This window comes from Equus przewalskii, chromosome 20, assembly GCF_037783145.1.
Source record: "Equus przewalskii isolate Varuska chromosome 20, EquPr2, whole genome shotgun sequence".
In the NCBI taxonomy this organism is placed as follows: Eukaryota; Metazoa; Chordata; class Mammalia; order Perissodactyla; family Equidae; genus Equus; species Equus przewalskii.
Genome location: NC_091850.1, coordinates 7826435 through 7843418, shown reverse-complemented (window position 1 = coordinate 7843418; position 16984 = coordinate 7826435). Strand labels below are relative to the sequence as shown.

Sequence of the window (16984 nt, the reverse complement as noted above, 5' to 3'; positions counted from 1 at the left end):
TTTTAATCCACTTGGCCACCCTATGTCTTTTGATTGGAGCATTTTGTCCATTGACATTTAAAGTAGCTATTGATAAAAATGAATTTATTGCCATTTTGTTACCTTTTTTTCTGGATGTTTTAGTAGTTCCTCTCTATACCTTTCTTCTTCTCTTGCTCTCTTCCCTTGTGGTTTGATGGCTTTCTTCCGTAATATGTTTGATTTCTTTCCTCTTACTTATTTGTTTACTTATTATAGGTTTGTGGTTTGTGGTTTGTGATTACCATGAGGTTCCTATATAATGTCCTACGTATATAGAAATCTATATTGAGTTGATAGTCTCTTAGGCTTGACCTCTTTCTAAAAGCTCTACTCTTTTACTCCCCTCCTCCCACATTTTATGTTTTTGAAATCATATCTAATCTCTTGTTTGTGTGTGTCTATCCATTATCCTCTTTATCAGTGAAATAGATAATTTTAGTACTTTTATCTTTTAACCTTAATAATATCTTCATAAGTGGTTAATCTGCTACCTTTACTGTATTTTTGCCTTTACCAATGATTTTATTGCCTGGTTGTTTTTTTTTCTTGATAATTTTCTTATCCCTATTTATGGTTTTCTCTTTCCCACTTCAATAAATCCCTTCAGCATTTCTTGTAGAACTGGTTTCTTGGTGATAAACTCCTTTAATTTTTGCTTGTCTGGGAGGCTCTTTCTCTCTCCCCTTCCATTCTGAATGACAATCATGCTGGATAAAGTATTCTTGGCTGTAGGTTTTTTCCTTTCAGCACTTTAAATATGTCATGCCAGTCTCTTCTAGCCTGTAGGGTCTCGGCTGAGAAGTCTGCCAATAGCCTTATGGGCTTTCCTTTGTATGTCACTTGTTGCCTTTCTCTTGCCACTTTTAGGATTCTCTCTTTAGCTTTAATTTTGGACATTTTAATTATAACATGTCTCGGTGTGGGCCTGCTGGTGTTCATCTTGTTGGCTGCTCTCTGGGCTTCCTGTACTTGGACATCTGTTTCCTTCCTTAGGTTAGGAAAGTTTCAGGTATTATTTCTTCAAATAGATTCTCTGCCCCTTTGTCTCCCTCTTCTCCTTATGGGACCCCTATAATATGAATGTTAGTGCGCATGACATTGTCCCAGAGTTCCCTTAGACTGTTCTAATTTTTTTTTCTTTTATCTGTTCAGCTTGGGTGATTTCCTCTAGTCTTTCTTCCAGCTCGCTGATCTATTCTCTGTATCATCTACTTTGCTATTGAGTCCCTCTAGTGAATTTTTCATTTCCAGTATTGTATTCTTCATTTCTGATTAGTTCTTTTTTATATTTTCCAGTTCTTTCGTGGTCTCTCTGTGTTCATCCAGTCTTCTCCCAATATCAGTGAGCATCCTTATGAGTTTTTGTTTGAACCTTTTGTCAGGAAGATTGCTTACTTCTGTTTCATTTAGTTCTTTTTCTGGGGTTTTGTCCTGTTCCCTTGTTTGCAATGTATTCCTTTGCCTCCTCATTTTGCCTCTTTCTCTGTGCTTATATCTATGTGTTAGGTGAGTCAGCTATGTCTCCTGATCTTGGCAAAGTGGCTGTATGTAAGAGATGCCTTTTGAGGCCCAGCAGTGTGCTTCCCTCTCATCACCAGTCCAAATGATCCAAGAGTGACCCTTGTGTGGGCTATTTGTGTCCTGCTGTGGCAGGGTTACTCCTACTGCAGGTACCTATGGAGTCTAGTCTTTCCCTTCTTGTCAGGCTGTTTGTAAATTGGGTTTGGGGAGCCCCATGCCGTTGACTACAAGGCCTGATAGCACACTCGTGTTGCGGTTTTCCTGATAATTGGGTAAGTACCCAGTGTAGCTAGTTGCTAGGCTTAGGGGCTTATAGTCATAGTCCTCAGGCCTGCAACGCTGTTGTCAGCTCTCTTAGGATTGCAGCTGAGTGGGGCTGGCCCTAGGCATGGGAGCACCCAATTGTTTCAGGCTTTGGAAGGTGAGGCCAATCCTCTTTGTGGCTATTTGTGAAGCACAAGTCTTCTGCCACTAATAACCCTCACCCCTCACAGGTCCAGACACACCATCAACACAGCCCTGGTCCATGCACACTTCCCAACCACCCAGAGCATACCTAGTCACCCCACTGCAGAGGCCCCCATCTCTCCACCAACCCCCCCACAGTACACCTGCTCCTCACATAGGCCCTGCCCCACAGAGGTGCACCCACTAGCCTGCCTGTACAGAATCAAGGAACCAGGTCTAGGCAGGCCATCAAGTAACCTGAGGGCTGCTGTTGGGTGGGGCTAGTCCCTAGGGCAGGCTGCCTGCCCTGATTGAACTGGATTAAATCTGTGCTCTAGTGGGTGTGGCAGATCCCTGGGCTATCAGGCCAGGGGAAGAATTTCAATGGTGTCTGCCAGGGTCTGTGTCAGCATTCCTGTACTGGGTCACACCAATGGCCACCACCAATGTATCAGTCTCTGGAGAGGTGTCACCTCTTACCAAGAAGCACCCAGAGCCTACCAGGTGAGTCTCTTTTCACCAAAGGACTGTGCAGCTGTCTTTTTGATGATTTTAGGTTGCTCTTTGAGACGGGTGAATTTGTGCATGGGCCCTTTAAGAGCCGAGTTTTTTCAGCTTTCCTCTGATAGCTTTTCTGGGAGTATCCCCCATTGCAGTTAATAGCCAGTGAAGCCAAATAGTAGGACATTCGTCTCAGTTGTGCTGAGTCTGAAGGATGCTTAGAGTAGTAACAGGCCCCCATTCAGGTCCCCACTTCTCCAGGAAGGGCTGCGTACCTTAGGGTGGCTCCCGCCTGGCTGGCTGTGAAGGTCCGTGGCTTGTAAAGGTGGCTTTTTTCTCTCCAGAAGGAATTTCTGCCTCTTCTGCCCTCAGTCAGGACTGTCCCTTATTGTGGGGGTTCTTTTTATCCAGTTTTCAGTTTTCTCTCCAGGGTAATTTTTCCAAGAATAGTTGTAACCTGGTTGTGTTTGTGGGAGGAGGTGAGTTCAGAGTCTGCCTACACCACCATCTTGATGAGATCACACAATATGTTTTTAACTCCCACCTTTTGCAACTCCTACATGGTAGTCTCACACCTCACTTCAGAACATAGCACCTTGAGGGCTAAGCTGAATTTGAAACTAAAATCCATTTTCACATCCTGCTACAGTAGCATAACCTGAAGCCTGAAAATGGGTAACAATGTTCAAAAATGTCACAAAAGCGACAAAGAGACCTATACTTGCTGGCATGTAGGTAGGAAGACCAACTTAAATTTGATTGGCTTAATCCTAACTGAAACTCGAGGAGAGTGACTGAATTATATGCAAGTCAGTCAAACAATTATCCCTCTAGTAATAAAAGCAAGTGGTGGCTTTCCCAACACCTCATTTTGGGTTAGTACTTCAAAAATTAACTACCATCTACAAAGATTTCAACTACCACTTTTAAACTACCAATTGCTACAAATTTACCAATTGTTCGAAAAACTTCTTTATCTCGCTGGGAATGAGCCATCTGTGCATTTCAACTGAAGATTTAGTGGATAAGACACATTTTTTGAAGGAAACAAAGATGAATAAGAAGTGGTATGGCCTTCCAAGGACATAGCATATGGTAGAATGGTTCTCAGGCAGAAATATACATTCACTCAAGGAGCTTTAAATGCCCAGGTAACATTCCTGACCCACTAAGTCAGAGTTTCCACATATTGAGCCAGCGCATGTGTGTTTTCAAAAAGATCCATAAATGATCTTGTTGGTTTGAAGGATAGAGTACATATATATGAGAATTATTCTAAAAGTTAATATAAACTCTTAAGATAGAAAGGAAGCAGACAATGCTGAGAAGAGCTCAGGGAACCACAATAGCCAAAGTCCTCAGGCCTCAATTATTAGATAATTCCCAGGGCCAATTTCATGTAAGAGAGTGGTTTTTCACCTTTTGTAGATTTGTAGGCCCCTTTGCCAAACTGATGAAAAATATGGTTCTCTCCTTAGAAAAACACACATAACCACATGTACACAAATTGTTATATATAATCTTAGGGAATTCATGAGCTTCCTGAAGTCTATCCATGGCTTTCTCACAAAGACGTACACAGGCAGGTTAAAAACCTCCGCCATAGCATTCTATCACCAGTCTACTACCACCCCCACCACAAAAGCTCCCTTATTTGTTTCCAAAAAGTTTTGGAACCAAATAGCTCTATGGAAAACAGGACCAGCAGAGCAGAAAAGGAAATATACTCACCATACTAATGAAGGCTGGATTATTTATTAAGCTGGCCATGTCAAAGCTCAATCCAGTTCCTGTCTGTAAAACAATTATATCTGAGAATTATTCTAACCACTACAATTTGATTACCATTGTGAATGACAGAAGATATTTCACTCATTTGGCATTAATAACTTACGGGACTAGATACCTCTCTCAACTTCTGTTCTGCTATTTTCAGATTCGACTTATAGGAGTCATTTTCAGGGTCAAGATCTAATGCCTTTTGATAACTTGTAACTGCTTCTTCAAATTTATTCATGGCAGTGAGAGCTAGCCTGAAAAGAACAGAGTATAAGATTATAAGATATATGATTAAAGGAGATCAGGACATCACAAATGTAGTCAAATGTCTGTCTTGGTATTAAATTTGAATCCAAATTACACTTAATTTATTCATCGTACTATGAATCACATGAGTATCACTAACATTCCTTATAATTCCAAGATTCTATGAGTCTGGACTCTCTCCATTCTGCTTGCTGACAACTTGGCTGTCCTAAACGAATCATGAACTTAATACTTAGAAATGAACCTTACCTACCCTTCCATTTTTAAGCCTAATATGTGAAGTAATTTGCTTTATGAATGATGATGCTCCACAAAGATGTGAGCTAATAATCCTGTGGTCATATAACTCCATGATGCTAAAACCATTTTAATGACTCTCAACTAGATTTGTGCTTCATAATGTCTCACTTTCTTCCTTCTTTCTGGCAGAGACATTAAGCCACAATAAATATCAATTTGCCATTAAAAATAAATAAAAATAGGCTGTGAGGTGTCAGTTAACTACCCCTGAACAAGACACATTAGTTGTTAAATAGATAAAATTAGCATCCTTTACAACTCAAATAACACATTATTATCCCAAGCACAGGTCAAAGAGTTATTAAATTTTTATGTTTTCCTCCACCTAGTTAGAATTTATTTATTGGAAAATTACTTCAGAACTAAACAATAATGGTATACATGGAGAGATAATATTGAGGTTTTCTTATTTGTTCTAGGTTTGTTTTTAACAAATTATTCCAATTCTTTCTTGGCCGACCTACCTCACAGACTTATGATCGACATAAAATAAGAGCCTAACCACAGAAGAATCCTCAGAACCTAATTAGTTTTCTACCAGTCAACCATGAAAGATACTTCGTCTGAGTCCTCAATTAATCAATAGTCAATAAATATTTATTGAAACCCTTTTGTGTACCAAGCACTATTTTAGATTCCACAATGAAAAAGGTAAGGTTCTGGAGTTTAAGAAAATTTCATTCTACCTGGGGAAGACAAGCAATGAACATGCAAATAAAAAAGAGTAATATTAAAGAGAATGAATGGGGAAGTTGTTCAAAGGTGACCACGGTGAAAAGACCTGAATGATGAGAAGAAAGCAGTCATGAAAACCAGGGGAGAAGCATTCTAAATAGAAGCAGCAGTAACAGAAAAGCCCTGAGAATAATGCCAGCTTGACATGCTTAAGGAACAGGACAAAGACTGATGGGGAGGGAGCACAGAAAACAATACGTGGAAACAGATGATGTCAGGGAGTGAGTGATCAGGTGCCAGATCACAGAGGATCATGGTTTGGAGTCTGGATTTTGTTCTGGTTGCAATGAAGAGACATGCTCTGATTAATGCTTTAGAAAGCTCACTCTGGCTTCTCTGCAGAGGATCAACATGAGTAGGCGGATGGAGTGGAGGCAGGGAAACCAGTGAGGAAGCTACTGCAGTAGCCTAGGTGAGAGATGATAATTTGGACTAGGATTATCAACAAGAGAGCAATCAATGCTTGAATTCAAGATATATGTGGAAACTAGAATTGATAGGACTTGCTGATAGATATGTCAAGTATACTAAGAATGAAGGATGACTCCTAGGCTTTTGACTTTTTGACTTGATGACTCCTGAGCACTGGGTAGGTGAATGATGGTACCATTTACTGAGATAGGGAAGATTTAAGAAGGAAACAAGAATTCTGTTTGGGACATGTTAAGTTTAAAATGCCTATTAAACATCTAGGTGGAGATGGAATATAGTTGAATATATGAGTATGGCGTTCATACATATTACTTAAGAGATACATCAACATATACAGTTGATTTCCATTTTTTACACTAACTATGTTCTATAAAGTTACTGCAAACACTGAATTGGCAAATACCAAACAACTGCTCCTAGGGGGAATATAAGGTTAAGTTCCTGTGAGCCTCTGGTCACATTTTCATCAACCGATCAATACATAACTTTGTTTTATGTATATTTCTGTTCAAAGAAACCTTATTTAATATATATTGTTGACTCATTAGCATTGAATCCACAGCCAACAGCATTAACTCATGCCTGAACAAAACTTATCTAATACATGTATTTTTTTAACACATGTACAGCCTTCTTGGGCTTAGGAACAGGAGATAACACTTCAGAATATGTTTGGGGGCCACTGTAAACAGGGAACTCAACAACAAAGGCACAAAAATACAAAAAAAAAAAATGCCACTAATTATACTGTGAAAAGAACACTCTTTTACAGCATGAGCTGAAATAAAAAGGCAGAGCATTGCCTTATCCAACCTCAGCTGAGATCTTGCATGTTGGGTGACTCAAATTTTTCACCACTCTGTGAATGACCACAAAAGTAGAGTAAGTATTGATTTGGGGGATACAAAAAAATTTTAACAAGTAGGCAAATTCACAAATACAGAATCGATGAATAATGAGTATCAACTGTAGATGGATTTTAAAAGCACGGGACAGGATGAAATCAGAAGAGAGGATAGAGAAACAGCAGCAGCAGCAGAGGATAGAGCCCTGAAGCACACCATTATTAAGAGGTGGCAGAGGAGGAAGAACCAGTAAGGGAGCCTGAGAAAGAGCATCCAGTGAAGTAGAAGGAAAACCAGCAAGTGTGGTGTCACAGAAGCCCAGAGAATGAAGTATTTCAAAAAATAAGTCAATCACCAAATACTAAAAGATGGTGTACGGTGAGAATAACTGGTGGCTTTGAATAGAGATCTCAGTAGAGTGATACAGACAAATGCCCTATTGGAGTGAGTGAAGAGAGAATGAGAGATGGTGAAGATGAGACAGCAAATACAGACAACTATCAGGGGCTTTGCAGAGAAAGAGGAACTGAGAAATGACGCAGCTAGGTAAAAGGATGGTTCCAATAGATGATTTTTTATGACCTTTTCACAAGCACTCATTATCACTGTGAGAAATAGGAAAACTGGTGGTGTAGGAGATAAAGATGATTACAAGTGTAAAGTCCTGGAGATGGTACAAAGGGATGAGATCTAAAGCATGAGTGAAGACAATAGTCTTACATAAGAACCTTTCCTTTCTTTAAAATTTGTATTTATTTATTTATTTTTATTGAGGTTATGATAGTTTACAACATTGTGAAATTTCAGTTGTACATTATTATTTGTCATTCACCATATAAATGCACCCCTTCACCCTTTGTGCCCACACCCAACCCCTTCCCCCTGGTAACCACTAAATAGTTCTCTTTGTCCATGTGTTTATTTATCTTCCACATATGAGTGAAATCATACAGTGTTTGTCTTTCTCTATCTGGCTTATTTCACTTAACATAATACCCTCTAGGTCCATCCATGTTGTTGTGAATGGGACGATTTTGTCATTTTTTATGGCTGAGTACCATCCCATTGTATATATACACCATACCTTCTTTACCCAATCATAAGTCAATGGGCACTTGAGTTGCTTCCATGTCTTGGCTATTGTTAATAATGCTGCCATGAACACAGGGGTGCATAAGTCTCCTTGAATTACTGATTTCAAGTTCTTTGGATAAATACCCAGTAGTGGGATAACTGGTTGTATGGTATTCCTATTTTTAATTTTTTGAGAAATCTCCATACTGTTTTCCATAGTGGCTCCATCAGTTGGCATTCCCACCAGCAGTGTATGAGTACTCCCTTTTCTCCACAAACTCTCCAACATTTGCTATTTTTCGTCTTGGTGATTATAGCCATTCTAACTGGTGTAAGACGATATCTAAGTGTAGTTTTGATTTGCATTTCCCTAATGATTAGTGATGTTGAACATCTTCTAGGTTATCCAATGTGTTGGCATGTAGTTTTTCAAAGTATTTTCTTAAATCTTTTGTATTTCTGTGGTATCTGTTGTAATTCCTCCTCTTTCATTTCTACTTTTATTTATTTGAGCCTTCTCTCCTTTTTTCTTAGTGAGCCTGGCTAAGGGTTTGTCAATTTTGTTTATCTTCTTGAAGAACCAGCTCTTTGTTTCCGTGATCCTTTCTACTGTCTTTTCTGTTTCAATTTCATTTATTTCTGCTCTAATTTTTATTATTTCCTCCTGCTACCAACTTTCAGCTTTGTTTGTTCTTCTTTTTCTAATTGTGTTAGGTGTAGTTTGAGATTGCTTATTTGAGATTTTTCTTCTTTGTTAGGTGAGCCTGTATTGCAATGAATTTCCCTCTTAGTATTGCTTTTGCTGCATCTCAAATGAGTTGATATGCTGTGTTTTCACTTTCATTTGTCTCCAGATAACTTGTGATTTCTCCTTTAATTTCTTTAATAATCCATTGGTTGTTCAGTAGCATATTGTTTTATCTCCACATCTTTGCCCCTTTTCCAGGTTTTTTTCTTATAGTTGATTTCTAGTTTCATAGCATTATAGTCAGAAAAGATGCTTGATATTATTTAAATCTTCTTAAATTTACTGAGGCTTGCCTTATTTCCCAGCATATGGTCTATTATTGAGAATGTTCCATGTGCAATTGAGAAGAATGTGGAACCTGCTGTTTTTGATGGAGTGTTCTATATACATCTATTAAGTTCATCTGGTCTAGTTTTTCATTTAATTCTACAATTTCCTTGTTGACTTTCTGTCTGGATGATCTATCCATTGGTGTAAGTGGGGTGTTGAGGTCCTCTACTATTATTGTGGTGTTGTTAATATCTCCTTTTAGGTTTGTTAATAGTTGCTTTATGTACTTTGGTGCTCCTGTGTTGGATGCATAAATATTTATTAGTGTAATGTCTTTTTGGTGGAGTGTCCCTTTTATCATCATATACTGCCTCTCTTTGTCCCTCTTTACCTGTTTTATCTTGAAGTCTCCTTTGTCTGATATAAGTATGGCAACACCTGCTTTCTTTTGTTTGCCATTAGCTTGGAGTATCATCTTCCATCCCTTCACTCTGAGTCTGTGTTTGTCTTTGGGGCTGAGATGTGTTTCCTGGAGGCAGCATATTATTGGGTCTTGTTTTTCAATCCATCCTGCCACTGTGTGTCTTTCAAATGGAGAATTCAATCCATTTACATTTAGAGTGATTATTGATATATGAGAGCCTAATGCTGCCATTTTATCACTCGTTTTCCGGTTCTCCTGCATTTCCTTTGTTTCACGTCTCGTGTATTTCGGACTACCAATTCAGTTAGGTAGTTTTCTCTGCTGGTTTTCTTAGTTTTCTCCTTATTTATAATTTGTTTCTCTTCTATTTGTTTAGTGAGAAGCCTTCCTTTTCAACAGGAAAAAAGGCAGTCTGTGCAGATTACAAATGCAGGTAGATTGGTGGATCTGGAGGCAGGAGGGTGTGTTACTTTTCTTCTAAATGCATCTGTTTTCTCAGTTAAGTGAAAGGCAATTTCAGCAGCTGAGAGTCACCATAGAGGATGTGGTGGAAATTTTAAGAGAGAAGAGCAGGGATGAAGCAGTCAACTCAGAGAGTGGTAAGGTGAATTTGGAAGGAAGTACAGTGGATTGTCTGCCAAAATATTGAGTGCTCATTTGAGATTTGTAGCCTTGAACACAAAGTGAGTCTGCTCAGTATGGTTGTGTGATTTTCTCCAACAATCAACCAGTCATTATTCAACTAATCCCAAGTCACAGAAATTACTGTCATTTCCTCCCTCAATGTCATATTTATCTTCTTATTAGTATAGCGGTTGAGATATTAAGCAGGAAATTCAAAATCAAGCCTTTAAGAACAGCATATCTGATATGACTTGGTACACTTTGAACATTCCCCCAGAACTTACCCCATTCTCCCATAGGCCTTGCTGTACTTTGAGTCAATTGCTATTGCTTTTTCACAATCCTTTATTGCATCTGTGTAGTGACCTAGTTTACTCTGAGCAGCAGCCCTATGAGAAAGAGAAGAGATTTTTATTATAAGCAGACTTCAAGGCACTAATTTAGGTTTTCAAGTAGTAATGAAACTACGTTTTCCTTGTCCAAATTTGTATATCCCTCCTGGTAAATATCTAAATCAAACTGTCTAAGATAATTATATAATCAAACAAAAAGAAAACTCAGAAACAAAATTCAGAGAAAATATGCATAATGCCTTTCACTGTTTGTGTTGCTATAGAAAAGACAAATATGTGAATCATGTGACTGATCTACCCACTTATTGTCATTCTAATTTGACCAAACTGAAAACACTAGAACATTTGGGATTACTAGGGAGGCATACAGAGTGAATGATTACTCAGGGTGTTGTGCTTTTAAATGATCACTTTACTAGTAGGGTTAAGATAATCTGGCAAGTCTAAGATGAAAAATAAAACTTACCCGTGTGCGTAAATCTGTCTGTAAATTAAGGATGGCAATGTATTCCATCTACTGAGCATAGAATCTCAGAGCAATTAAGGACTATTTAATCCCTTCTGGGTTACTGCCAACAAAATTCTCCTGGAATAACTGGGACCTGACAATATAATGAAGCCACCTACTAACCATCCATACAATCCTGGTAACAGATAGCTCTCTGTTTTCCTGTATTTGTGTTCACTTCAACCCCCAGGGCCAAACCAAACAAGCAGAATTACTGTTCAACATGCAAGTCCTTCAAACTAGAAGGTTCCATAACGTCTCCTGCCTTCCATCCCACGACCACTCCATTCATTCTTCTCCAGACTAAATATTCACACTTTATTCATTCAACTAATATATCTAGTGAGGGATAGCTAATGCACACACACTGTTCTAGGCATAATGGATAGAGCAATAATCAAAATAATATTCCTGGCCTCTGTAGTGCTTAGATCCCAGGGGAGAGGGGAAGGGCAGCGGCAGGAATAGTAGGCAGCAGGCTATGAAGAAACGGTGGTGGTGAGTCCAATTTTCTGTCAACCTTTCTTCATACAGCATGACGGAGGCCCTTACTTCTCAAGCTAAGATTATAAAATTTGAAAAAAATAAACATGTAGTTTCCTGTGCTTCAGTTAAAAAATTTTTAATGTGAAAGTACAGGATTCAACAAACCTATCTTGGTAGGTCACATGAAAAAGAGGTATGGGTTTATTTGACTGCATACTCACCACTAATAGCATGAGAACAATGACCATCAAAAATGACCATTAAAAGAAGAGATACAGAATGTGTCACTTCCAAATAATTAGAAATAAAAAAATGAAGTAAAAATAACTCAATCAACACAATAAAAGGCAAAAAAAAGAGAAGGGGATGGAAAAGAAGGTAAAAAATAAGATAGCAGAAAACAATTCAAATATATAAGTAATCATAAAGTTGCCTAGATAAAAATCAGATTTTCAAATTGTATACATAAGATATCACCTAAAACATAATCACACGCAGGGTGAAGTTAAAGGGATAGAAAAAGACAATCAGGCAAACTGAAAGCCAAGCCAAAGAAAGCTGGCATAGAGACATTAATATTAGATACAAGGCAAAGAACATTATTAGATAGAGAGAGTCATTATTTACTGATCATCCTTTTTAGTTTAATTTTACGGAAAACATTTACATGGCTTAGAAGTCAATCCTATATTAAAAGTCTCACTCTGATCCTATAGAGGACGGGTGGGAATGGAGTAGAAGGGACTTCAAAAAGAATGAAAAAGCAAACCTTCAAACTGAATAAAACAGAAACATGCAATCCTAACTGTATATCAAAAAGAAAGAATTCAAGTAACTTTCAAGCACAATATTCTGAGTATACATCTTTAGTGAGATACACTCTAAGGACAAAAAGAAAAAATTGCAAAGAAATTCTGAAGTTTACTTAGTAGACTTGTTAGTAGTGTAACACTAGTGTTGTAATACCAACTCAGAGATATTGAAGGATAGAGTAAATGAGTAAATATATTGGTATTGTTGGAAAGCAATGTTTTCACTATGGGAGAAAAGACATATAAATATAAAATGGAGGGGCCAGCCCAGTGGTGTAGTGGTTAAGTTCGCATGCTCTGCTTTGGGGGCCCACGGTTCGCCAGTTCAGATCCCAGGCGCAGACCTACGAACTGCTTATCAAGCCATGCTGTGACAGGTGTCTCACATATAAAATAGAGGAAGATGGGCACATATGTTAGCTCAGGGCCAATCTCCTTCAGCAAAAACAGGAGGACTGGTGGCGGATGTTAGCTCAAGGCTAATCTTCCTCAAAAAAAAAAAAGACACAAATATAAAATGTAGATGGTAAGGGAGATATCTGTGACAATGGAATGTGAATTGAAGCTATCCATATAAGCTGATGACTTTTCAAAAAATATATTTCCTGGGGCCAGCCAGGTGGTGTAGTGGTTAAGTTCATGCACTCTGCTTCAGCTGCCTGGGGTGCGCAGGTTTGGACACCGGGCAGGGACCTAGCACCACTCATCAAGCCAGGCTGTGTTGGCATCCCACATAAAATAGAGGAAGACTGGCACAGATGTTAGCTCAGCAACAATCTTCCTCAAGCAAAACAAAAGAGGAAGATCGGCAATAGATGTCAGCTCAGGGCCAATCTTCCTCACACACTCTCTCTCTCACACACACACACACACACACTCTCTCTCTCTCTCTCTCTCTCTCTATATATATATATATATATATATAAATATATATTTCCTAGCTCTGTCCACTGAAAGAACCTAGAAGCAGTAACACTTCAGTAGCAATGATCATGTCCTGCAACCAGATCTTGGTTTCTAAATACCATTCTCCACTAAAAGGAACAGGGACTCCTTGTAAGTTAGCTGAGCCCAAGTCTAGGGCAGAGAAAGCACAAGGAAAATCTAGAATACCCTGTCTCACACAGCAAGAAAGTGTTCAAAAGCAAATGAAGTTATATAAAAGGACACAGCCAGTTTAAAGGGGTTCCCACTAGCCAAACATGGGATAATTTAAGTGCCAAAAACAATAATTATGGTAATTTATTATAACACATTGAATAGCGAATTTTTGAAAATTGACGAGTCCATAATGATACCCAAAAAAGCTGAGGGAGAGGGAAGGAGGAGGAAGGTGGAAAAGGGGGTACAGGGAAGAAAGCTCTTCTTTACAGAAATATGTGAGGAAATATATGTAACGGAAATGATAAAAGGCTGTTGGGGAACATGATATTCACATGATCTGACCCCATGGATTATTTTTAATTAGAAAAGGAATAACTCATATAGTGGTCACCAGCCTAAAATATCAAACTTAGAATTACCACTAACGGGATAGTTTGAAATTATGCGCCTTCTAATATAATGCAATAAATGTACACATAACTATTCATGTAGGCTTCATACCAAGATTTAACCTACATTTAATCCTGAGGAAGTGATCACACCAGTCCAGAATATGGCACATTCTATGAGATCATTGTCCTGAACTCCTCAAATAAGTCTATGTCAGGGCCAGCCCAGTGGAGTAGTGGTTAAGTTCACGCATTCCACTCTGGTGGGCCAGGGTTTGGATCCCAGGTGTGGACCTACGCACCACTCATCAAGCTATGCTGTGGTGGCATCCCACATACAAAATAGAGGAAGACTGGCACAGATGTTAGCTCAGTGACAATCTTCCTCCTCCCCAAAAAAGTCTACGTCATGTAAAACAAACAATCAAGAAAGACAGGGATATTTTCTAGATTAAAAGAGACTAAAGTGACATATCAAAATGCAGTTCATGAACCTTGACTGGATTCTGGAACAAAGACATAGCTACAGAAGGTATTTTTGGGACAATTGGAGAAATTTTAATTTTAATGCTAATTTTCTGACATGTGAATGCTATCAAAGTTATGTGGAGTATATCCTTATTCTTAGGAGATATATCTGAAGTATTTAGGATCAGAAGAGAATTTTATATATATATATACACACACACACACATGCACACCCTCACAGAGAGAGAGAAAGAGAGAGAGAAATGTGGCAAAATGTTAGCTACTATTGACTCCAGGGTAAGCGTATATGGATGTTCATTGCATCACTCTTTCAGTAAGTTTAAATAGATTTAAACTTGTTTTCCTAAATACATATATATTTAGGAAATACATATATATGTAACATGCTGTCATGTGACTGCTTCATCATTACAAGCCTTCAAGTAGAGGCCACTCTCCTTTTCACTGAATCAATTCAACTGAGACTTTTGTTGAACAGCTATAATATGCTAAACCTTGAACTTAAAACCAAATATACAGAGATGAAGAGGATATCTCTGGCCTCCAACTTTTCACAGTCTAATAGGGAAATAGACATGTAAATAAATAAATAGTATGATAAATGCAACAATGGAAGTATCAAAGCAAGAGGTGACGCAGAGAAAGGTGGGGAGCTGTCTAATAGAACTTTCTGTGATAGAAAAATTCTTTATCTGTACTATGCAATACAGTAGTCCCTAAATACATATAACTTAAGAGCATCTGAAATACGCTGGTGCAAATGAGAAACTGATTTTTTTAACTTTATTAATTTTAATTAATTTATATTTAACCAGCCACATGTGCCTAGGAGTTACCATATTGGACAGCATCACTCCACTGGACATGGCTGGCAGAGAAGGGTGTAGAGGTATGGTGAGGGGGTTAGGGAGAAAAGAAACTAAGAAAGTCTTCCCAAAAGAAGCAACACCCAACATGGTCTTGAAGGATGACTAGTAGTCGACCAATTAGATAAGCGGAAAATATTCTAGGCAGAGGAGGAAGCACATAAAAGCATGGAGAGATGTCCCAACATAGTATTTTTAAGAAATCAGTAAGCTTCACATTACATGTGCATGGAGAGTAGAGAGAACAGGAACGGGGTTGGAGGAAAAATGAAGATGATACAGCGAAAAGAAAAGCAAGAGCCTAGATTACAAAAGATCTTATGTATCATGCTGAGGAACTTAAATTTGATGATGTAGATTTTTGGAACTAGTGAACAGAAAGCAGGAGTTAGATGGTGAATGTCACATTTCAGAAAAGTCTTTTTGGCAGAAGACTGGAGTGGGGAATGAAAGGGAAAACAAGAAGCCAATTGAAGTTACCCTTGCACTAGTTTAGCAAAAGTTAAGAACTGAGACCAAAAGAATGGTGCTGGGAACAAATTAGCTATGTGGGAGGGACATGGAAAACGGAAACATAGTGGATGGCTCCCTGATTTCTTGCTTCGGATACTGATAATAAGACAAGGAATAAAGCACAGAGATCAGACCCAGAAAGAAGAGTGGGCAAAAGGGAAGGGGAGGACTACGTTTTAACCTTGCTGGCTTTAGCTTTAGATCATAAACTGCAAGCTAGGATGAAAGCAGATTTGTGTAGCTCACGAAAGAAAGAGGAGAGGCGTCTGAACCTCTGAGGCCAGGAAAGGGAAGAGAAGTCAGGCTATATTTGAATCTTCTGTGACATGAAGCCAAACATGCCAGGGTCTGAACTGAATAACAATGTGGTGTGCTCTCTCTGCCCCTGCTGTCTGGTTATCAGGGCATAACTAATGGAATTCCAGCAGAACAATACAGTCAGAGTCACCATGCTTTCAGACACCCTTGCTTTCTCTACCTTGTTAGAGCAAAAGTAACTTGCATTCTATTTTTATAGAAAATAAGGCAGGAAAAAAAGTGCAGGTATCTTACATTTCCCATGCTATATACCATGCATAAATAAATTATAGCAAAAACCTATTCTTACAACTAAAAATGTCTCACATTGTTTTTGAAAGAAACATACATTGAAAGCCTAGAACTATGCTAGGGAGTTTGTATATATTATCACCCCTCACAACTACCCTGTGAAGTGGTAGTATTGTCTCTATTTTACAAGTGAGGAAATTGAGGCTCGAAAAGGTTAAGTGGCTGCCCAAGGTCACCCAGCGAGTAAGCAGTTAAACTGAGATTCAGCACCAAGTTCAAAAACCAAGTTCAAATCCCAGGGAACCTGGGACTAGATAGTGCTCATGGAGGTGGAGGAAAAACGACACGCAAAACAATGAGGTCTCTGTTCCCATCTTTCTCAGAGCTCACACTGTCACTAGCATTCCTTGGTGCAAAGGCCTGATGCTGCCTAACTTGGCCCTTTAAACTATGCTCTCCAACCTAAAATGCCTTCCCCTCTCCTCTGTCCATCCAAGCTCTACCTGTCCATCAAATCCAGCTCCAGCTCGAATTCCCCATCACCTGAGAGGCCTTCCAGACAAGCTCTCTCTATCATGCTCTCTCTCCTTCCTGTATATCTTTAATTCCACTTACTGCTTCAGTCATCCAACCATCCAGCCATCCCACAAACAGGAGACAACTATACATACTAAGGTTGTACAAAAGAAATAAGAACATTGTTTAGGGACAGAAGACATAGAAAAACTAGCTGTTCAGTCCATATCATACAGGACTTGGAAATGTTTTAGACCTGTACTCAACCATTTGTTGTTTTATGAATACAAACGTTAATGTGAGTGTCTGGTCACTTCAACGTCACTGGAAATTTCTTATATTTCTTCTGTAGTCTGTCATGCATCCAACAAAAATTGGCTGAACTCCTGTAAGGCACAGCGCTAGGTACTA

At 38.7% G+C, this 16984-nt stretch overlaps 1 protein-coding gene across 6 annotated transcripts in view; it reads right to left on the bottom strand.

Annotated features, from left to right (window-relative positions):
- The window catches only part of SGTB (small glutamine rich tetratricopeptide repeat co-chaperone beta), a 51453-nt gene that overhangs the window by 11860 nt on the left and 22609 nt on the right, over positions 1-16984 (bottom strand). For 4 of the 6 annotated variants that reach the window (XM_070587444.1, XM_070587445.1, XM_070587449.1 and 1 more), the window contains 3 exons: positions 10273-10377; positions 4385-4523; positions 4222-4284 (listed from right to left, as the gene is read on the bottom strand). In XM_070587444.1, the coding sequence (XP_070443545.1) occupies positions 4222-4284; positions 4385-4523; positions 10273-10377 (307 nt within the window). The remainder of the gene's footprint in view (positions 1-4221; positions 4285-4384; positions 4524-10272; positions 10378-16984) is intronic. The other 2 variants (XM_070587446.1, XM_070587447.1) reach the window with 1 other exon arrangement.